This window comes from Myotis nattereri (genome assembly GCF_964212035.1).
Source record: "Myotis nattereri genome assembly, chromosome: 7".
NCBI classification, from domain to species: Eukaryota; Metazoa; Chordata; class Mammalia; order Chiroptera; family Vespertilionidae; genus Myotis; species Myotis nattereri.
In genome coordinates this window covers 16,262,433-16,285,501 of record NC_138082.1, presented here as the reverse complement: position 1 = coordinate 16,285,501, position 23,069 = coordinate 16,262,433, and the positions used below count along the sequence as shown (strand labels likewise).

The 23,069-nt window shown below is 36.0% G+C and overlaps 1 protein-coding gene across 1 annotated transcript in view; it reads right to left on the bottom strand.

Annotated features, from left to right (window-relative positions):
* Positions 1-21,545, bottom strand: part of CPS1 (carbamoyl-phosphate synthase 1) — an 82,081-nt gene extending 60,536 nt beyond the window's left edge. Inside the window, exons 1-11 of the mRNA XM_081096033.1 lie at positions 19,324-21,545; positions 18,144-18,282; positions 17,493-17,570; positions 15,768-15,866; positions 14,534-14,629; positions 10,810-10,999; positions 9,729-9,886; positions 7,880-8,008; positions 5,212-5,356; positions 3,549-3,759; positions 1,457-1,655 (exon numbers count right to left, since the gene is read on the bottom strand). Coding sequence (XP_080952159.1) covers positions 1,457-1,655; positions 3,549-3,759; positions 5,212-5,356; positions 7,880-8,008; positions 9,729-9,886; positions 10,810-10,999; positions 14,534-14,629; positions 15,768-15,866; positions 17,493-17,570; positions 18,144-18,282; positions 19,324-19,340 — 1,461 coding nt within the window. The 5' untranslated portion in view covers positions 19,341-21,545. The remainder of the gene's footprint in view (positions 1-1,456; positions 1,656-3,548; positions 3,760-5,211; positions 5,357-7,879; positions 8,009-9,728; positions 9,887-10,809; positions 11,000-14,533; positions 14,630-15,767; positions 15,867-17,492; positions 17,571-18,143; positions 18,283-19,323) is intronic.
* Between the last annotated feature and the right edge of the window lie 1,524 nt (positions 21,546-23,069).

The following is a 23,069-nucleotide window of genomic DNA, read 5'->3' as shown; positions in this document are numbered from 1 at the left end:
TACAATTTTCCATTAATATTGTGGAAACTAAGGAAACCAAAACAGTAATAGGTCTGCCTTTCACATATGAATATGATTGATCAGTAAAATGTCATTTTTTTCTTTCCCCCTGCATTAGTGGATGGTTTACTGTATTTCCTATAATTAGTGACATGACTAGTCTGAGTTTCTAAAATGACTAGTCTGAGTTTATGCTATAACCTGTATCTTGGGGAAATGAAGGCCAAATAGAACATTAGGTCACAAGTAGGGGTTATTTTGCTGTGTAATCTAAACTGGCTTCGATATCTAGACATACACTAAGAACTCCTACATTGACCATACAGAGATAGCGATGAATTAAAGTAAAACAGACAGGCAGATAGAGATAGATTTTGAGATTTGTACATACTGCTTGTGTTCAAAGAATTCTACTCATAAACAATGACAATAATACTGATGCAATACATTTATTGGAAATGTGCTGTGAATCTACCTTAAAAATTATTACTAAGCACTTACATGTATTAATCCAAAACCTTACAAGAGCCCCACAGAGTATTATCATCTCCCATTTTTCAGATGGGGGACCTGAGGCTCAGTGTTTCACACAAGTGTCTCTAGCTAGTAAGTGGCAATGCCAAGAGTTAAACCCAAGTTCATCTGGTGCCAACTCTCATGTTCTCTCTACTATACCAAGCCTCCTGGATGCAAAAAGAAATAAACACTTGGTGGAAGTGGCAAGAGAGTGAATCTCAGAGGTGGGGATCTGAATTCTTTTGTTTCTTCCTGCACAAAGAGCACTGCTTCTCGGATGAAGGAATAATCAAAAGCTAACTTTAATTTAGAATTTAAAATAGAGCATTATGTAAAATTGAAAGGTGCTAAAAGCTTGGAACATTTCAGTTTAATAAAAGGGGTTTAATACTCTACTGTGCTCATCTTAATGTAGAATTTTAGAGCTGGAAGGATCATGAGAGATCTTCCACTCTTGCTGCATTCTTTTCTAGAAGAAAAGTAAGGTCCAGAGATGACAGCCACAATTTTCAGAAACTAAGGTTGAACTCTTAATCACAGTTCATTGGTCTTTTGTACACGATGTTATCTTTTATATATTATTATTGTCTTGATTTAGTTATAAATTACATTACAATTCAGTTATATACTATTAAATATAAACATGTGTTTTAATACATGTGTATTTTTTACATGCCTACACATATGGCCTCTCCTTCTGAATGCTCCTTTAGAATACTAGAATGCTTAGATGCTCTTAAATCCATTAAATGGTCATTACATGCCTAATGTTAACAGTTTAATAAAGAGATAGAGAAACACTAGGGAGGAAATTAAATTCCTCTATATCCTTCACTTATGAACCCAGTGTCCAGGCAACCTTAGAACTTTCAATGATATTCAAAATGAGACAAAATAACTGGGAATAAGGATGAAATAAAGAAATAAACCAAGGACTCACCTCTCCTACACTCTTCATGGAGCTACCAATTCGGCTAGATGTTCCATGGAAACGATCAAGATCCCAGCGAGGAATCTTAGTAACCATGTAATCCAGGCTGGGTTCAAAGCAGGCTGATGTCTTCCCTGACACAACGTTCTTGATTTCCGGAAGTGGGATTCCTAAGGCAATCTTTGCAGCAATAAATGCCAATGGGTATCTATAAAGGAAGAGATAAATTTATTTTTTTCTTTCAGCAATAAGTATTAAAAAGAGCCTAAAACATAAATTGGTCTTTCTTAGAAATTCTGATATTATTCTACATCAGGATCTAAAACACACATGATTCTCCATTTGGGATAAATATTGAATAGCTACTTATAAAATAACTAGAGGCCTGGTGCAAGAAATTTGTGCACTTGGTGGGGAGGTCCCTCAGCCCAGCCTGCACCCTCTCGCAGTCCAGGAGCCCTCAGGGAGCAGGCCTAAGCTGGCAGTCGGACATCCTTAGCGCTGCCGCGAAGGCAGGAGAGGCTCACACCATGGCCACTGTGCTAGCCAGCCATGAACCCAGCTTCTGGCTGAGCAGTGCTCCCCCTGTGGGAGTGCACTGACTTAAGCATCTGCTCCCTGGTGGTCAGTGCGCATCACAGCAACCAGTAGTTCCACTGTTTGGTCAATTTGCATATTAGCCTTTTATTATATAGGATGTGAATCACAATAAAGTATAGAGGCAGAAATCCCTATACTTTATTGTGACTCACATCCTATATAATAAAAGGTTAATTTGTCTGACACGCAGCGCTATAGCTCCCAACCTTCATCTTTTCAACCCAAAATAAATAGTTGCCTTGATAAAGTGCTCACTTGTGTAAAACCTCCAAAATATATGCATGTCTGCACCTGAGAACACAGTGGAGTTAGCTGAAACTATGGGTTATGTAATAGTCAGAAAAAGTAGGCATTGCAAGTTTAGGTCCTTGCTCTATCTCCAAATTATCTTTGAACTTTGGGCTTCCACAGAACTATCATTCTGGAAACTGGACTAGCTTCTTCTGGAGTGTCAGTGTGATAACTATAGTTTCAGTGTGACACTGTAGAATTACTTATGAGTTCTGTAGTACAATTCCACCATCTAACAGGTGAGGAGACTGAGAGAGATAATAAGTGATGTGTTCCAAGTCTCACAGTCAATACAAGAACCAGAAAGAGAACTCGGGTCTCCTGTCTTTTGCCTAGAGCAGTGATGGCGAACCTATGACACGCGTGTCAGAGGTGACACACGAACTCATTTTTTTGGTTGATTTTTCTTTGTTAAATGGCATTTAAATATATAAAATAAATATCAAAAATATAAATCTTTGTTTTACTATGGTTGCAAATATCAAAAAACTTCTATATGTGACACGGCACCAGAGTTAAGTTAGGGTTTTTCAAAATGCCAAGCTCAAAAGGTTCGCCATCACTGGCCTAGAGCAACATGCCTTCTATTTAGAGGTAAATATTTTATTCATTTACATGGCATATAATTTAAATGCCAGATGCATAACATTAATAGTAATAAAGAGTATTAATTAATTTTTCCTCTAATGATGCTTGTCAGCAGTTGTTATGTGGAGGACAAATTTATTTATTTGGTGGCAACCTTTATTTATAGAAAAATCCTATATTGTTTGGTCTTGTGGAATTTTTGCTAAAATAAAATAATGCATATTGAATGCTTGAGTCAAGTGAACTATATATATTATTTGTCCACCATTTGCTACACGTGAAAAAGCCGATTGAGAAGTAAAATTAAGGATTAATTTGCACTTTTTAACAACATCTGCAAAGTGTAATTAAGAAGCAGATTTTTCCCCAGCCTGCTTTGACCACCCAGATTTTGATTAGTTTGTGATTAGCCAGCAAACAAAGCCAGCTAGCAATACCATTTGCCTCAATCTGGCAGCAAGCTCGTTAATAACCATGTCCTGAGGGTCCTAAATGATTTGGAGCCAGCATACAGAAATGGGGACTTTAGTTTGTAAATGTAGCACAGTCTTCAGTAGCTGCCAGTTTCCCGGTTCTCTCTGTGAACCATCCACAAACCCATGGCCGAGCATTCTGGTCTTACCCAGTGGCCTTGGAGGCCAGGGCAGAGCTTCGCGACAGTCTGGCATTCACTTCAATGATGCAGTACTCCATGGAGGTAGGATGAAGGGCAAATTGAATGTTGCATTCACCCACAATGCCCAAGTGGCGAACGACGTTGACAGAAGTGCGTCTCAACATCTGAAACTCCGCATTCGAGAGTGTCTGGGCAGGGGCCACAACAACCGAATCACCTGTACAGCCAAGCAGCACTCATTAATTTGTGTGTGTGATACAAGACACAGAACAGTCTAAGGGTTTGTTGGGAGAAGAGTTATCTTATACATAAGGCACATCAGGTATTAATTCCTCTGATTCTTGTTTTACCTGTATTATTCTGACATTTACAGAAACCCTCCTAACCTTTCCCAAACTCATCTAGCTGTCAAGGCTTCGGTCATCTACTTACTGAATTGGCATTAACTTTTCAATTTCCCTTCTCTTCATCTCAAATTATCTGTCTCTCAAGTTCTTCCTCTCATAAAATATCATCTCCCCTTCACTCAGACTGGCTCTCCACCTGTTTCTATATCTCATTCCTTCCCATTTTCTCACTCCTCTCCAATCAGAGTCCTTTGTATCTTTAATCTCTTGGTCTGTAGTCACCATCCCTTCTGCCTGAAAACATGACAGATCTCTAGGAGCCCAAGAAGCCCCTCCCTCAACATTGCTAGATAATCACAAGAACCCATCTCTCATTCTTTACATGCCTACACTTCTTGAACGTTTACCAATTCTGCTTATCATTCATTGAGATATAATTCCATTCACTATGGCTCACATAACCAATTTTGTACTTAAACTATCCTCTTGAACATCCAAAGCCATATTAAAAACTCATTTTTAACCTTTCAGAGCATTTTATACAGCCGAAACCAAAGCTCTTTTATAAAATATTTTCTTAGGTTGGCTTACTTGATACTGTACTCCCCTGCTTTTCTTCCTATCATTCATTTTTATTCCACACTAACCCTTCCTCTTTCTTCTGCCTTATAAAATCTTAATGTTACATCCTTTACCCTATTCTCTTTTTTTCTATGCCTCTACCCTTGAATACTTAGTAAATGCTTCCAGCTTCAATTATTACCTTTATACCAATGACTTTCAATGACTTTATATCAAATTCTCTACTTCTATCACATTCTTGAATTCTAATCCTATACTCTTAACCCTCTTCTTATGAGTTTCACCCATACATCAAATGTAGCATTTCTAAATCCTAAGTCAATATTTGTGCCCCCTTGTCTAACTAGTTTCCTTCCTGAGAAACCTATTTCTATTACTTGTGGCTATTTTCTCATTCACTAGGGACAAACACCTCAGTCTGCTTTAAGTCTTCTTAACATCGCTACTTACTTCTCAACATCAAGTCTTATAGATTTCACCTTCACATTATATTGCTTAGATTTGATGCCTTCCTCGATTGAAATCAGGATAATAATCCCTGCCTTACTTCATAGGATTTTTCTGATGATCAAATAAAATGTGAGAGTATTTTCAATTTTACTCTATGTATAAAAATGTTTATCACTAGACTGTCAGCTAAGAATGGCAATTTAAAGGAAAAAACTTAATAAAGACTGCTATGGGCTATCGGACACATGAGCTGAAGGCATTACTATAATTCTTAAAGATTCTTTGCCTACCTGTATGAACGCCCATGGCATCAACATTTTCCATGTTACACACAGTGACACAATTGTCATCAGCATCTCGGACTACTTCATATTCTATTTCTTTCCATCCCGTCACTGACCTCTCCACCAGGATCTGGTTGGTCATAGCAAAGGCCTAAAAATGGGTAACAAAAGGTATCAAAGAGTAAGAAAAGGCACTGGTTTAAACATGAATATTTTCAGCGTCCTGGCCTAAATACTGGTCAGCACCGAAGTCTCAAGCCCAGCCTCCATCCTCCTCTGCTCTCCGGAAGGCGCAATGTGTCAAAAAATCAGTGAGGTACTAGGAATAGCATCCTGCAGTGAATATGCTTGATTTACATTATTGAGGCTTGCCATTCAAAGTGCTGATATGACATTAAATCAAACTAATTCGGGAAAATAATTGAGCAATCAGGCAGAGGGAAATGAAATTATTTCGGCAGCTAGGCTTCTGTGAAACCAGAAAATGTGATAAGTGTGAATAAATATAGAAACATAAATCTAAAGACTCTGGCTTTCTCCAAAATAGCTCGGGGTGCTGCGTACGGCGACATACACAATGAAAGTCAGTTGATGTTGATGAGGAGAAGAAAGGCGATGATGATGGTTGTAAACAGTGAGCCAAGATGGCATATGAAACTTGGGAATTAGAAGAATCATATGCAATTCTTATTATGGTTAATCACTGCCTAAGTGCTTAAGTACTCTGAGTCATATATCATGTATGCCTGATTAAACAGATATGAATTAGTATAATCATCATTTCATATTTACTGAGTACTCAGCGGTAGGTAGAACTGAACTCAAAATATAAAAGAGGCCGTCTCTGACCTCAGGACATTTAGCGGCTGAAATCCAAGACAGAAATGTCCTTTGTCTCTTAATACAGTTGATTTGTGATGGCATTGAAAAGAAGAGAAAGCAACTGGGGAAAGTAAATGGTTTTCAAGTTATTAGCAGGCAGTAAAATGAAATAACTCAATGTAAGTTTGTCCGTAATGGGTCTCAACACTATTGTTTTGACCTCAGTCAACACCATTGGCTCCAACATGTGCAATTGAAACTGGAACACACTAGTCCCCACAGCTGCCCATAATAAGGTTTTCAAAGTGGTTAGGAAATTCTGTAGCCAGCGTCAACAATTTAATAATGATTAATTTGTTGTTAGAATTGCCTGCTAAAAGAAGAAATCTGGGAAAGAAAGCATGTGAAATTGGGAAAGCGTTTTGCATTCTAATGAAGTAGACTAAAGATTTGGGCACAGGGGCAATTTACATCATATTCACCTGTTGCCTCAACTTCTTTTTTTTTCCCCTTTCAAATCTCAGATTTTATACAAAACATTGACTTAGGGACTCAGATGAGTTAGTGCAGTTTCTTATGGTGCTAATTATAACCTCAAGAGAATAGGGGTACTTTAGGATATAATGATATCAGTAGCTATTCTCAAGAGAAAAGCAAGGTTTTCATCAAAGAAAATCATTCAATAGCTTATTGATTATTTTAGAGTAATATGAATATGAATAAAAAGTATCCCAATACAAAATTGTCTTCATTAGTAAAAATTATTAGACAATTCAGTATTCAAAAGGTTTCTATACTGTAAAAAGTATATATTTTAATAGAGCATAAATACATATTAAATCCAAGTTGTTGACATGTAAGTTTGTCATTATAGTTATTTGAGTATATTTAATTTTACTTATTTTTTTCTCAAAATCCTTCAACAATTGAAGGGCCTCATTTTGTTTCACTCTAAAAGTAAGTACGATAAAGCTAAAAGCTGTGGTTGGGCTCTTTACTTAGCTCTCCCCAAAATTGCCTTCACAGAGACTCTCTTGCATGACTTCCATGTATGTTACATGGCCCTTTGGCTGAACATGCATGCACTCAACAAGCCCCCAGGACTGCCAGGCGCTGCTGTACTCTGAGGGAATGGAGTGTGGGCAAAACTATCTGCTTTCATAAAGCATGTTTTCTGTGTTCATCTCTAATTTATTTTTTGGACCACATATTAATTTTGTCCAGATTTGCCTTCTAATACTTAAGAAAAGAAGTATTCAGTAGTATGTTAAAGTCATTTTTATAGTAATAAATTATAAACATTCAAATCTCACTTTTGCTTATACCCATATGTGTATGTTAGTTGGCAGAGAGCTCACTTGATTATGTTATTAAGAGGTGTTTATACTACATACACATTAAACAGCTGAGTTTGAGGTAAAGTTAAACTAGTCAATGTGTGTTGTTTCACTTACTGGATGTCATTCATGTGATATTATTTCAAAAAATAATGGAACATGGAACATTATATTCTAGTTGTTTTAAACCACTAAAATATATTGTAGCATTATGAATGTTTTAAAACAGACTATGAAGCAGAGGAAGGTAGAATTGGATTGACTTCATAATACTGAAATCAATAGCCAGGAAAATAAAGATTGACCTAGGACTAGCTGGCTTACCACTCTGTTCCAATGTAAGTAATTATACTGCATTTCCTTTTCAAAGGAGTTGTATTTGGACACTTTTAGAGAACATGACAGTGATTTAATAAATAGAAAAAAGGTTATTTTTGTCTACATAACTTTCTCTAATGGAAAGGGTATGTCACATCAGTGTCTCGATTGTTAAGATGGTCTATGAAGATACATACCTTTGTGCTGAGGTCCACTAAGGTCTCCTTATTAGGACAGATGCCTGAGCCTAACCCACCCAGGGCATAGGCAGAACGGATCATCACTGGGTAGCCAATGGAGTCTGCTGCCTTCAGCGCATCCTCAATCTGTCAACAAGAACAAGAGCTCAGAGTTTAAAAGCTGACCACACTAGCAGAAACAATCATTCCAAGAGAGTCTGGCCATTCAGGTAGATCAGTTTATTTGAGGGGAATGACTATGGACATGTTCTATTATCCTCTCATCTCCTTCCATAAAGCAAGTGTTGTTTTACAATTTTTAAGTAAAATTCTAGGATTATTTCAGTATACAGTGAAGACCCTTTTTAATTTCTTTGTGGTGAATTTTATTTTTGCATTTAAAAAAACCCAACATAAAACAATGGCCCAAAATAAAATATCCTGCATTAATTTGAGAATGGACACCATATTGAATTTTTAGTTCAGCTTAAAAGTCTTCATCTTTTAATGAAACAAGGTTTTCTGTTGCTGAAACTAACTTATTATTACTGCAATAAGCCATTAGGAATATTATATAGAGAAAATTTTTCAAGTTCAGTCAGAGAGCAGTCCCAAAAGCTTGGAATTCTTTTTTATAACTTACAAAATACAACACATGATGGCTATATTTTTCTGTCATGGAATATTATTACACCACCAATGGGAATGTAATTACACCTTTCCCATATGCCTGTTTCTCATCCTGAGGAAGCAAGGACATAATTAAATCTGGCAATGAAAGAATGAATGGATGGCAGGAGCTTTCCAAATGTTCAGCAGAGCTGTCCTGGGATTATTCCTGACTGACAGCTTTGTAACATAGCACGTACTTGACAGCATTCTTTACTGAAACATGCATGACCCACATTTAGTCAGTCCAGCTGTACTCCCCTTATCCCTAAGGGTTTGCCAATTTCTTCAATGGGGAAGTTGCATCAAAAACTGCATCCAGCACCCCCACTCCACTGACTATATGTGGAAATCAGGACTAAAGTCAGGGGCAAAAACAAATGCATGGAAAGCTGACTTTCTCTCCATGCCCATCAATATACACAGGATATAATGGAAAACGGTTAATAGAAACGCAATATAATCTGTCCTCTTTCAACATCTAAGCCATGGATTTCTCAGTCATAAATCTTACTAATTAGGTCCAATGGCTTTTTTATCTTAATAATCTCATTTTTAAATGTTTATCTCATTTTAATAAGAAAATTTAAATCTAATGATTTTTCCATTTGCAGGTCGTCTGCACGCACAAGATGTGTCACTGATTGTGGGAAGAAGGTAAAAATTACTTTGGCATTGCAAGTTAGTATGGTTCTTAGTTTTAATTCAGGAGATTGAGATTCCATGGCATTGATAAAATCATTTTTCTTGATTTATACTTTTCTTTTCATAAAATGAAATAGTAATACCTAACCCTAAAAGTTGAGCATTGAATGGTGCAATTAATACACAATATCTTGCTGGACCTGCATGGCTCAGTGGTTGAACATCAACCTATGACCCAGAAGGGTCACGGTTTGATTCCCATCAGGGCACATGCCTGGGTCCAAGGCTCGATCCCCAATGGTGCGCATGCAGGAGGCAGCCAATCAATGATCTCTTTTATAATTAATGTTTCTATCTCTCTCTCCCTCTCCTTTTGCTCTCTAAAATCTATTTTAAAATATATTTTTAAATAATATCTCTGAGGTGCTAATACATTTCTGGAAGAACACATATGCAAGTATAATAATTGTAACTTTTCTTTTAGGCATGACAAACATTCTCCCTACAACCAAACAGATAATGGCCTTGTCTCTCCAGAACAAAGGTTTCTTACCGATTCCACAGCAAAGCTCGGAGCAATCTTTTCATTAATCTCATTTAGTTTATCTGAGAACAGCTGCCTGTCTTCTGTGGCCATAATGGATTCAACTGAGGTCCCCAGGACTTTCACTCCATACTCCTTGAGCACACCTCTCTTGAATAGTTCCACTCCTGGGAAGAACAAATTAAATCAGCTTTTTTTTTTTTATCTTAAACTCTTATGTCTTCTTTAATACCATTTTTTTAAATCTTAAAATTAACTTCAAGAAGCCACCACAATACAAAATAGAATTGTACTTAAGGTAAAAAAAAAAATTTGAATTAAAAATTCTGAAGATATTCTAGCAAAATATTCTGCTGATATAACTGTTCCTTCTATTACCACTTCAAATGATTTTATTATTGTCTTTAATAAAAATCATAGAATTATAGTGAGCTTTAAGATTTTAGTATATTTCCTTCCATTCTAAGGTCCATTCTTAATGAGATTTAAATAAGCCCAGAGATATGAATTAAAAATTATCAAGACGGTTTGTGTTTTCACTAACTCACTAGCTAACTTTAGCTAAGTGTTTTATATTTGTCATACAAATTACATCGCCAACTCCTTACCCCAAATAGCTAATGATATCCTCATTCACAATCTAGTTCCAAAGGTCTGAGGCATTTTAAAGAGGACAGAGCACTCGACTCAGCATATAAATGAAGGGATGGCAGAGAGACTGATCTAGATGACCATGAAGATAGACGTGAAATAGCTGAGACATAAGGGTGCCAGGCACTTATCAATGTTAATTCTCATTTTTCATTCATAATAGTTCTTAGGACTTCACTGGTAACAGAGAGAAGCAATATCCTGGGATAGAGGATGGAGACCCAAGAAACCTACTTGGCCACTCTGGAGCCTTAAAGCAAAAGGTTTCATTTTGTTCCTCAGACATTCTACTCATCATATGACATTTTCAGGTAGCTATTTGCTGCTTCCTCACACATTAGAGGAAATCTTTTATAAATTGTTAGGTCGAATCAAGCAAAAAAATATTACACATAAGTGCATGTACCCAAATTCTACAATCAAACTTAAAAGAACTCACCACAATTCAGAGCTGTCTGGCCACCCATGCCCAGAATTAACCCATCTGGCCGTTCCGCCTTGATGACCTCTGTGACAAACTGGGGGGTGATGGGGAGAAAGTAGACACTATCTGCTTGTTTTAAGCCCACTTCGTTGGTCTGTACGGACGCAATGTTTGGGTTCATCAGGACAGTTCTGACATTTTCTTCCTGAAACAAAAGGATCCAGAAATCTGAAAACATGGTCTAAAGAAGAGAATGGCCATATTTCAATTCAGGGCATTATTAGGTAATGACTAGATTAGGTAATGGATTAGGTACTGAATGAATGAGTGAGTGAGTGAGTGAGTGAGTGAGTGAGTAAATGGAAGTTAGAGGGAAACAAACATTTGGTGAAAGGAAGGAAGAAATTGAGTGAAAATAAAACTATCCAAAAAAGAACTGCCTCCCTCATAAAGATCATCCTGAATTTCTTGCCACTGAAGCTATCAAGCAACGCTGAAAATGATTTCTATAGAGTTTGACCAGATATCCAAAAATATAGCAGGTCCCCAAATAATGTGGTTTTGTTCAAGTCATTTTGTTATAACATGAATGGGGCAGGGTGATCAGTTCCTGGATGGGGCCACTGTCTGTGTGGATTTTGCACGTTTTTCCATGTCTGCATGGGTTTTCTTCAGGTGCTCCAAATTCCTCCCACATCCCAAAGATGTGCAGTGAGATGAGCTGGTGGGTCTAAATGATTCCAGTTTGAGTGTGTGTGGATGTGATTTCACCCTTCAATGGAAGGACCTCCTATCAGGGGTGGGTCCTGTCTATACCCTGAACTTCTGAGAGAGGCTCTGGCCATTCAAGACCCTGAAGTGGACAGAAGATTGGAAAATAATCCTCTTACTTGTTTTCATTCATCTTTCTTAAATGTCTGTATAGCTCACATTTATTTCAAGGTTTAATATTAGAAGTATTCAGGATCTTCATTTAGAAGTTTGGTGTTAATTTTGGTGGCCAGAAAAATTCCATAGGGACTTAACTCTTATTTATATCATTTAGGCTATGGTAAAATTGGTTTCATTATACATTGTTTTGCTTAAGGCCACAGCTTCCAAGACCCTATCATTGACATTGAGTACTACTGAACTTTACAGTTCAATCGACCTTAAAAGAACATAATATTCCAAAAAAAATTAATGAGTAAACTATGAAATGGAACTGGAGGCATCATCAAAGCTGCTTCCCTTTCTAATGTTTGTCGGAGAACATTGGTGCACATTTAAAATGCACGGTAATGTGTTCCCTTCTTGCTAGAAGCACTGAGAGCCTTCTGCTGGTTTCTATTTTCTTTATATTTTCATGCTTGCTGTAGTGCTTTAACAAAGAGCATTATACAACTGTTTATACATATTATATAAAAAGAAAATGACCATATGGCAAAAGAAAAAGAAAAAATATGTGCGTGTATGTGTGTGTCTGAAGGTATTCATAGCCTATCTCATTCTTGACATCTGGAGAGACCACCAAAATAATTGTTCATGTAGGCTACTAAGAATAATAACTTTATAAACCAGGATGAGAGTGAAACTTAGCAAAAATAATGATTATAAAATATGGCCAGATGGTTCTTATTATTTTACCTATTAGCATATCAATTTTGAACCTTCTAAAAAGTCAACAATATTCAGTTGAAAGTACAGAAATTATCTTTGAAAGCCCTACACATCCTAGGGGGGAAATCTGAATTAAAAAATTAAATATACCTCATGCTATTTTCAAATAGTGCCTTAAAACTTATACTTTTTATTAACTTACTTGATTTTTATACCAAGACTACAAGAGAAATTTCCACCTTACAGATAAAAAAAAAATTGAGATTCAATAGTTAACTAACTTGCCAAAGATCATATAGCTGGAAAGATCCAGAATTAAAACTTGATTCAACTCTTATGATTCAAGTCCTATGCCCTTCCGCAATACCAGTCATCTTTCAAAATTTGAAGGAATTATTTTAAAAGGATTATCAGGTGTATTAGCAAAGTATTAAATAGATACATACAGATAAGCAATTTCATTTAAAAATATGGGTTGGAGTGTAAGTAATTAGGTCTAAACTGATATTGGACCATTAACAGAAGTTGCACAAGGTCTTGCTACGACAGAAAAGTACCAACAGGCCTAAATATATTTGTATTTTCCTGAATGGACTGTATGATGAATATAGGTATTTTCATAAATAAAACTATATAGTAAAAGTCCCATATGTGCATGTGATGGGTATTCATTTTAAAACTTAAGAATAATTTCAAACAATTTTAATAAATTTTACATCATTTTCTCATATAGTTCTGGCTATAATACATGCAAAATTTAATTCTTTTAAAATATTTGGTTCATAAATGTATCTCTATTAACTTCCTAATTAATAATACTATATAAAATAATTTATATTATTTAAATAACTTCACATAATGAATGTTAAAGCACATAAAAAATACAAGCCATGAAAATACTAATTATTCATAAAACTACTAAGTAGGCTTAAAAAAAATTTGCTAGTAAAATGTGTTCTAAATCCAGAACACACTTGGATTATGTTCTAATCAATCTAAACCATTGGACATCCACTATTTATTTAAAGATCAATTGAATCACAGTACAATAAAGTATCCTTTTAAAATATACATGGAAAATATGTGTGCATATGTACGAACACCCATGTGTGTATGGAGGAAAATATTAAAAACAAATGGGAAGAAGAGTAAGGTAATTAGGGGCTATGTTCTACATTTTTTATCAGGCATCTGGCAAGTGAAAAGCTTTGTATATAGAATACTAAATAAAACAAAAAGTAAATTTAAAAAATGCCAACTATTTCCCATGTTTGTTGTCTGAGTCTCCTGCTGCCTTCCCTATGTCCTTCTCTCCTAGTCAGGTCTCTGGTAAATGGCTTCACACTGCAAAGCCTCAGGCAAGGTCACAGAGAGCTCACTGTGCCTCTGGATGGCCTGATGAGCACCTAAATGGGGACTATCCAGGGAAATAAGGACACCAAAAGAAGCCTGGTTAGCTCTTTAATAGAAATACCTTACATCTACAGTGTAATTTTTCTCAAGTTTCATTTACTAGGTGAAGAGTTGGGAAGATCTCAAGAGACTTTGAGGAAATAGGGAGGATGTTCTTCCCAGCTTGGGTAGTATCAAATCCTCTTTTCCACTTGGAAATGCAACCACACCATCCTGATAGGTCATCCATTCCAAGTCACAGGTGGGACAACTGGGTTCCCTAATGACAGATAATAACTTCTAGAGCTTGAACAAAAGGCACTGCTTCTCCAACTGGATCTTCCCATTTCAACCAGAGAAATGCCTGAAGCATCCGAAGAACATTGAAGTACTTTTAGAGCACCAAGGATGCCTAAATTCACTCTTTCACACAAAAGACAAAAAGCTCACTACCTCAAAAGAAATTAGAAACACCTATAAGTGTGGCTTTATATGTTTTTGTTATAAATAGGAGATAATGTAGACAATTTTGAGGACCAATCTAAATTAATGTATAGGTGTGCACATTGGAGAAAGTAAATACCTTGTCTGTGATCAAACCTCCTTTAATAAAAGATGTGTAGAATAGGTAAGGAAATTAATTATAGTGACTTTGAAAAGAAGTAGTGTCATAAATCTAAATTATGCAATACTAATTAGACTCATTAAAGGGTGAAAATAAATTTTAGCAAAGATCATATTCTCTCACCTTCATGGCTTTTACAGCTTGCGATCCTGAGTAATCAAATTCACCTGCCTGACCAATGGACAGACCTCCCGATCCTAGGATAAGGACTTTGGAAACCTGCAAGCAATTAAAAAAAGGCATTGTTTTTATTATTAAGAAGATTTGGTTCATAAATCTCATGTGTGTACATATATGTATGTTTTTAGATAAAAATCTCCCAAAATTTAATTGAGTAAGTGTATTGCATTCAATATTTCATAGGTTTGTTCTGAACAAAAGATTGGCACAAAAACAAACAAGCCTCTGGGTCTTCCTAAACTGCCGAGCCCTCCAGAGGAGAAAGATGTTCTTGGTTACTGCAAGAGACAATGGCTTGGAAAACTTGATTTGCTTCACCAAGTATTTTTTGGGCACCTACTATCTGCAAGTCACTGAAATCCTAAATTATACATTTCCTTCACTATTTAAAAAAAAAAAGAAAAGCATCTGAAAAAATGCTATATGGTATGTGGCTTCTTTCACTACCAAGAACCCACACTTTAACTCCACATTGAGAAGCTAGATTTTGGCCAATCTTTTCATCTCAAAAAAAAGAAAAGGTTGTCATGGAACTCATTAAATTATCTAACTTAACTTATTTCATGTAAACATGTAAATCAATTATTTTTGTTTGTAAACTATATACATATATATCTCTCTAAATTTTGAATAATAATGTGTGGGTATTTGTGTGGTTAAACCACGAAAGAAATGGGTAGAGATCTTATATTAAAGTATACGTTCAAACAGGTAAGGGTTCAAGAATATATTAATTCTTATCCATTTGCTTTCTAAAGGTAAATATTATTCAATTCATAATATTGAATAATAATCCTTTTTAAAAAATTACATCACCTATAACAATTCTGTAGTCTGAACTATGTCTCAAGCATATGTAAAGCTATGGTTTTATTGAGTAATGAAAAAATGTATCAAATTCTAAGCTAAATTAATCCCTATTGTTTACTATGCTATTTTATTACAAACATCCTAGAAGAATTAAACTTTAAAAGATGTTTAAATCTAAACATGAAAATTCCAATGAACATAATCAAGAACAGACCAAATAGTTAGATGCTAAAGTGATGGGAGATTACAATAATACCAATCATCTTTCATAAACATTGGAAAAGTTTACATATTAACTTAAATATATCATTACATGATAGAGCAAATCCAAAATACATAAACCAAAAAGAAGGCCACACATACTGACCTCAATTCGAGATGCAACCAGGGCTGGCTTTGGTAGAACTGATGTAACAGTGGTTCCTTTCCCCTTCTTTATCAGTGAGAAAAATGAATCAAACAGATACTAGAAAAAAAATGTAACCAACTAGTTAGAAGCTTCAAAACTCACAGGGTTGCCAGATAAAATACAGTATTCCCACTTAAATTTGAACTTTAGATAAATAATTTTTAGGGTAAGTATTTCTATGCAATATTTGTTTTTGTTTGTTTGTTTTTTTTGCCAATTCTGGCAAAACTAAATATTTATTACTACGGAAATTAGATCAAATAAACACTTCTAACTGCTTATGTGACATCCTATTTAAAAATTTTTCAGCAGACAGTGAACATTTCAGATAATGCCTTTGGAGAATATTAAGTTTGCAGCCTCTTAATTATGAATCATTTTCTTCTTCTAAGTAAAATTCTGGTGATAATTTACTTATGCTATATTTCTTGTGCTCCCTAAAGTTAGAAATAATTGGATTTTTAAAATTTCTATAAGCTCTAAAAATATCTCTAAAGATTATTCTTAAACTTTACCAATAAATTTACTTTTATTTTTGCAACAGGCTTAAGAAATTTCAACAAAAATATTCATTTTGCAACTATTTGGCAGGATAAAAATAAGGATTAAGTGATACTGCATATTATATATCTTGATTTCAATGTTCCTAATTTGAAGTACTACATAGGCAATATTTACATTTTAAATTTCAAAAAAGTATCATGCATTAGACAATATGTGTACATAAGTCACTTTAATTTATGAGTTTTATTGTGGGTAAGTAATGCTATATTCACTTTGGCTATCAAGAACCATTATTTCTTAATTATAATAAAACAAGAAAAAAACCCACAAATCTGAAAACACAATTCAGTAGAAGACTAAATGAGGTAGTAGAGTTTACAGACAGAAAATTTTTATTCTCTCCCTCTTTTTGCCTAGGTGTCTTTTCTGAGAGTATCTGCTGACAGGGAAGAATCATCAGCATTACTATTGGAGGCCCTGGGGTGTTAGAGATGCAGAGTCACACCACACTTCCCAGACTTTTTCTGAGTATCACTGCAAGCTCTTGTTTTGCAAAGATGTCCTTGACATTGAACCAAAAGCTCACACAATAAAAGTAGAGATATTTAAATTACAAACAAAACATCTCTAAGAATTCTTCATGGTTCTTTTCTTAAGTCATTCAACTCATATGCATGTTGGTATATGCCCCCTTCTCTGCCCAACACTGCTGCCCTCCTTCCTTCTCCTGCGGCTGGTTATTCTCCCTCTATGGCTACACAACCAGTTGCCATAGAGATTTCGTGAAGTCACAGATGGGGGATTAAAATTTCATTTCAGTTATGAGAATAAGAGAGCAAGGGGAAATTCATTTGCATAGGACAACAATTATAAATTTTAGAACTAAATATATCAGAATGATAATAATTTAAATAAAAATAGCATTGCATCAGGTTTCTTAAGGGACTCCCCACTTTGAATTAAAAAACAAAAAAACAAAAAAAGGACAGGCACTTCCTCCATGACAGTTATGGAGAGGAAATTTTGATACAATGAGAATATTATCACAACACCCATCTTGAGAATGTTCTGTAACAAGATCATCTAAGGTGGTTATTTTGGTTTCTCGATTTTTCACATAAATACATTTCTAATTTAAAGACTTAAAATTCTATAACAGGCTTCATCTTTCTAACATACCTCAGTGTCCGTTGGCCCTGGGCTGACCTCAGGGTGGAACTGCACACCGAAAAAGGGTTTGCTTTCATGCATAATCCCCTAAGGAACGAGAAATGGGAGAAATGTCTTCTGAAACAATGGGTGCCAACCAAGGCTACATATTATTCACATCAAAAAGCTGAGGTAAATGCTTAAGAACATTAGAAAAAACTAACTGCTAATAATCCAACAAAGATTCAACCAAATGTGGTCCCCTTAATAAAAACAACTGATTTGGTTTATAGCCTTTGGGACCCTTCAAAGCTCTGTTCATAATACACCCAAATCCTCTTCTGATCTTCATCTCCTAAATTGCTTCTCCAGGGGTCTTCTCAAAGGCTACTTCATGTGCTTAGTCCCAGAGGCTCACTGAGTGGTTTCAACAGATCTCTACCAATGCCCCATTAACAATGAGTGTGCAAGACAGTCATTGATTAACCACTCAAAGAATGGATCTTAATGAGTCAACTGATGAGAAAATAAGACCGAGAAGTTACTTTTGGAAAAGCAGAGGGCTATGAACTCCTATAAATAGAGTTGTTCCCCACACACCCCCCAAAGAGCTCACATAAACAGGAGAAAGGTATCTGTATAAGAGTATTAAAAACCCTGCATTTCTCATCCCCAACTTACCTCATTGGTTTGGTCATTGACATTTGTAAAAAGTGGCTTCCAGCCGGCAGGAAGGGTGTTTTCCAGGGCATAGCCATGGTTCTGAGCGGTAATGAAAGCTTGTCTGTTCGTCACATTCAAAACAGGCTGATTCTGCCCTCTGGAGAAAAAAGAAAGAAGGAGAAGGAAAAGTGAGGGGGAGAATATAAGCACATTCGTTGTAAAATAGCAAAAAGAAAAGACTATTGAAATTCAAAAGTTTCAATTGTTTAGTAAGAAAAATCACAGATTGTTAATCCCAGTAATCTTAGCAACAAAAATCAATTCGGGAAGCTTCGTTGTGTGTTAAATATCATATCTATTAAACTTCTGTAATCAGTTTTGGAAAAGGGAGAATTGCACTCATACGAAGAACTTAAGAGTTGCCTACCAGTTTAACAAAGACTGACAAATCTAAGCGACTTATTTTAAGGAGCCACAGTAATTGTAAAGGCAGATGAGAGTTTACAGGAGATAATAAAGAGAAACGACTCAGTCTGGAATCAATTTGAATTATACTTCCTGTGAAAGGTGATCCATGAGGGAAAGCTCCATGTACAATAGGTTAACATCGTTGGGGTAAGAAAGTACTAGTAAAACCTAAAGCAATGGTTCTCAACCTTTCTAATGCCCCGACCCTTTAATACAGTTCCTCATGTTGTGGGGACCCCCAACCATAAAATTATTTTCGTTGCTACTTCATAACTGTAATGTTGCTACTGTTATGAATCGTAATGTAAATATCTGATATGCTATATGTGTTTTCCGATGGTCACGACCTACAGGTTGAGAGCTGCTGACTAGAGGATTTGAAGATTTCTCAGTTCTTAAGTCACCCAGCCTTACAACGCTATCAATGCTCTGAAATCAAGTTTAAAATCAGAACAGTTTCCTTAGAATGCCATTTGATTGAGTATTATAATCTCAATTTATGCTGAGGGAAGGAAAAATAACTTTAAAATACAGCAATGTTATTGTTAGAAAAGGCTGCCTTTCACAAATACAATGAAAGTGGTATCAGGTAGTCAGACACCTGTGAGCCATATATGATTATCTGTTTATTCTGAAGAAAGTGGCATGGGAGATCACTAAGTCTTCTGGATTTAGTTTCTAATAGTATTTTACGGCTAGTCTAACTATAAACAAAGTGTAACTGCCTTACCTGTTGGCCATGGGCATTTTGTAGGATTTGGCACCAGCAGCTAATCCTATGATTAAATTTCCTGTACTGATTCCAAACAATGGCTCCTTGCGGTCACTCTCCAAAATCTAAATCAGGAAGAATTTTTATTAACCCAGAAGTACAGTCCCAAAAAGTGCTTCTCAAGGAATAAAAAGGAAGCATCCTTTTTTCCCTTAACTAACAAGGTAAACAGAATGATCATTGAATAAAAAGGTAAATTATAAATCAGAACATGATTGACAAATTTATAGCATTAGAACTCAATAAAATGTACTTAACATACAGATTAAAATAAATCTAGTTTAGAATTTCTTTAGAAACTTGGGTGTGTTATAGGTCCCAAGGTCATGGTGAGGAACACAAGTTGTCATTCCATGATTGTAAGGAACGACACATTTGGAGATTGGGCTCCAGTTCTCTGAACTTAAGGACACAATCCCAATTACTTTATCTTAAAAAAAAATAGCTCTTTTTCCTCATTGGTTCGCCCTAATACATGTCTGTGCTGACATTACCTCTGAGGGCACAAGTAGGAGTAATAAAAAATTTCTGAATAAATAAAGTATATTGCAGCTGAGAGCAGTAATAGACCAGACTACCTCCACTTCGCACACAGATACACACTACCCCCAGGTTTGCACACCTTTTTCACATTCTGAATGAGTGGTTGTGCAAGAGCTGGGTTCCCAGGTCCTCCGGCAATTAAAAGCCCATCATACTCCATCTTGGTAAAATCGTGATTCCAGGGAACTAAATGCACTTCGGCTCCTCGCTAGAAAGGAAAAACAAGAATGATCAGACTTTAATAACATTGTTTTTGCCAAAGTGTAATTTCACTAGACCGTCTCTTGAGTAACCATTCCCGAAAGAGAAGGAAAAAATAGCATGTGATTCAAATAAAAGCTTAACAGAGACAGACAAAAACATCACTGTTTTTGTGTGATGTAAATGGAGCCAATGGTCAATAAAAAGTGGAGGGGGAAAAAAAAACACTAATAAAAATGTGATCCTGAAAAGATAGATAATACACTTTCCCGCACTTTAGAAGGTCTCAGAGCCTAAAAGCTTCATGCTTGGGCACACGGGAATACAGGCTATCTTACCTAGAATTATGGGATAAAGAATTACAAAAAATGGTAAATTGATTTTCTGCAAAACTTAAAATGGGTCACCTACCACCTTTTTCAGTTTTGCCTTTTTTGTCTGATCACATTTTAATCAGCTTTCTTTCAGGGGTTTTCTCACATTACCTATATTTATATTCTGATTGAAAAGTTAGAACTTCTCTACATAAATATAAATAAGAAGATATCTTTGAAGGTTTCCTGGACACATTTCCTGAGACAAGGATTTGAGAAAAAGAAGTTTATTTTGAAGTGTTTTCAAGAAATACCAATAGAAAATGACACCGGGAGGCATTCCAATCAAGTATGCATTCTCAGGCAGTTACCATATGGACAACCAGAGCTTCAGCCCAGGAACTCTGAGCGCCAGTGAGAACATCCATCTTGAAGACAGCCCAGCTATGGAGCAAAGAAGCTGGGATATTTACACAATGACCCTCTCTAGTCATTGGTTGGGGCTGCAGCAAGATCATTAATTCGATGGCACTTTGCATGCCAGCAGCCTCCAACCAACCACAGAGAGCCCTCAGTCAATGAAATGCAGACACTTGCAATTGGAAGTCAGGCAAAATGTTGAACGCAGAGGGAAATATGGACAGACCATCCACAGCATCTGCTACTGAAGAGTCCATGGACATTGTTGTTACTAAACTTGACCAGAATTTAAAAATCATGATTTGGACACTTCTGATATTCTCTAACAAAGAACTAAAGAATTCTACGATACTCATGCTAATTTGATAGTATGCACATATATCTCTGTGTGTGCGTGCGTGTGTGTGCTTGTGTGTGCCTGTGTGTGTGTGCGCGCACGTGTACGTGTGTGTGTGCGTGTGTGTGTGTGTGTGTGTGTGTGTGTGTGTGTGTGTGAAACAGAGGCAGACTTACCCAGAGAGGCAGTAACAGAGACCGGGACAGGAAGGGGGAGAAGGAGAAAACTCAACAAAAACAACTATGTACGAAAACACTGTAATTAAACACTATAGTTAAAGTCTCCTACAGGATTTTTAAGGTTTAATATTAATGGTTGTCCAAGAGTTGATATAAAACAGCATGAAAGTTTGCACTGTATCAGGGAATGACCTCTGCAAAGATGTGCATAATAAATAAAGCCCAATAGAGAAGTTCTCCAACCGACTCTAGTTTTTTTGTTTGTTTTGTGTTGTTGTTGTTTTTATCTCTAAACCCCAAGAATGTGAACATGGCATGTCTCAGAATGTCAATCAATAAGTGATAAGAACAGTCATCATTTTCTCCTCTGTTTTTGTGGCCTTTGAGGTCTTTTTTTTTTTAACATGGTCCACTTCTCTCATTTTAACAGGGATAAGTGTATCATTTTGTAGATCAAAGGCAACAAGAAGAGAGCAGATTCCCTGACATTCTAGAAGAATGCACAAGCTTTTCTGAAACAGGAAATCAGCTTAACACTAAACGATCAATATTACAAATCCTTACCCTTGAGATGGAATGATTTACTTACCTTTACAAGTAGGCGGATTACATTGTTCTTTATCCCACAGTCTACAGCTACCACTTTCGTGGCGTTTCCTTTGCCATACACCTTAACATCCTGCCATTTTAAAAACCAAAGAGTGAGAGGGAAGTTCCAGATATGAGCAATACATCAATATCGTAAGCATATCTGAGGATGCTTCACACTTAGATTGGCGGCAGATTGATTGCTAAGTATTTGGGAATGACTGGCAATTAATCAATTTTTAAGAAAGACACAGCAAGTGCTACAGTCTGTATCCTTTTTATGATTAAAAAAAGTGCTTTACTATTTTATATAAAATTTTGATTACAGTAATAACAATGATCGCTAAGAAATTGGTTGCTTCCATAGTTAACAACCATGTTTCTCATGCTTTACCTCACTAACAAACAGTAGCAATGGAATTTTCAAGTATTATTGCTCAATTCAGCACTAGACAGATGTGGTAATAGGTATATCATGCTTTAAATACCACTTGATCGTCAACTTGCAGTAAAGTGGGGATAGGGTACAGCATTAGGCTTATGCAGTGGGGCTAATGGATAAAATCAGTATGAGAGAGAGTCTGAAGAATTGCTGGGCTAGTGTAGACCATTGGTCCCTCAAGGTTACTGTGCAATCGTTTGCATTTAAATGGTAGACTTCATAAAAGGATCCCGGAGCATAACATAATCATTACCTATGTCTTAAGCACTGTGTGGAGTCAGATCCATTTTCACAGGCTTTTACCTGAGAAGTAGTTTCCCAAAGTCATAAAAGGAAAAATAATAGAAATACAGGGAGAGAAGCCTAGAGAGCTGGGTATCCATAGGGATACCAGCTTTCAGAGTTCACTGGCACATTCTGAATTTAGGATAATTCAAAGCTTGCAAAAGGTTTTAGATTAAAATTGCAATCTGAATATTTGAAAAAGCATTTTACTTTCACTGGAATGTCTCTCTCTCCACAAAGTCTACAGAATGTGAAATCATAATCCTTAGACTATATTTCAGAAGAAGTTTATATTTTTTGTCTTGTTGACTATTCTAGAGAAGAAAATACCCCCGTCCATCTGTGATCCGGAGGATTTATTGCTGAACTGCTCCATAAATGTTACAGATAATCTC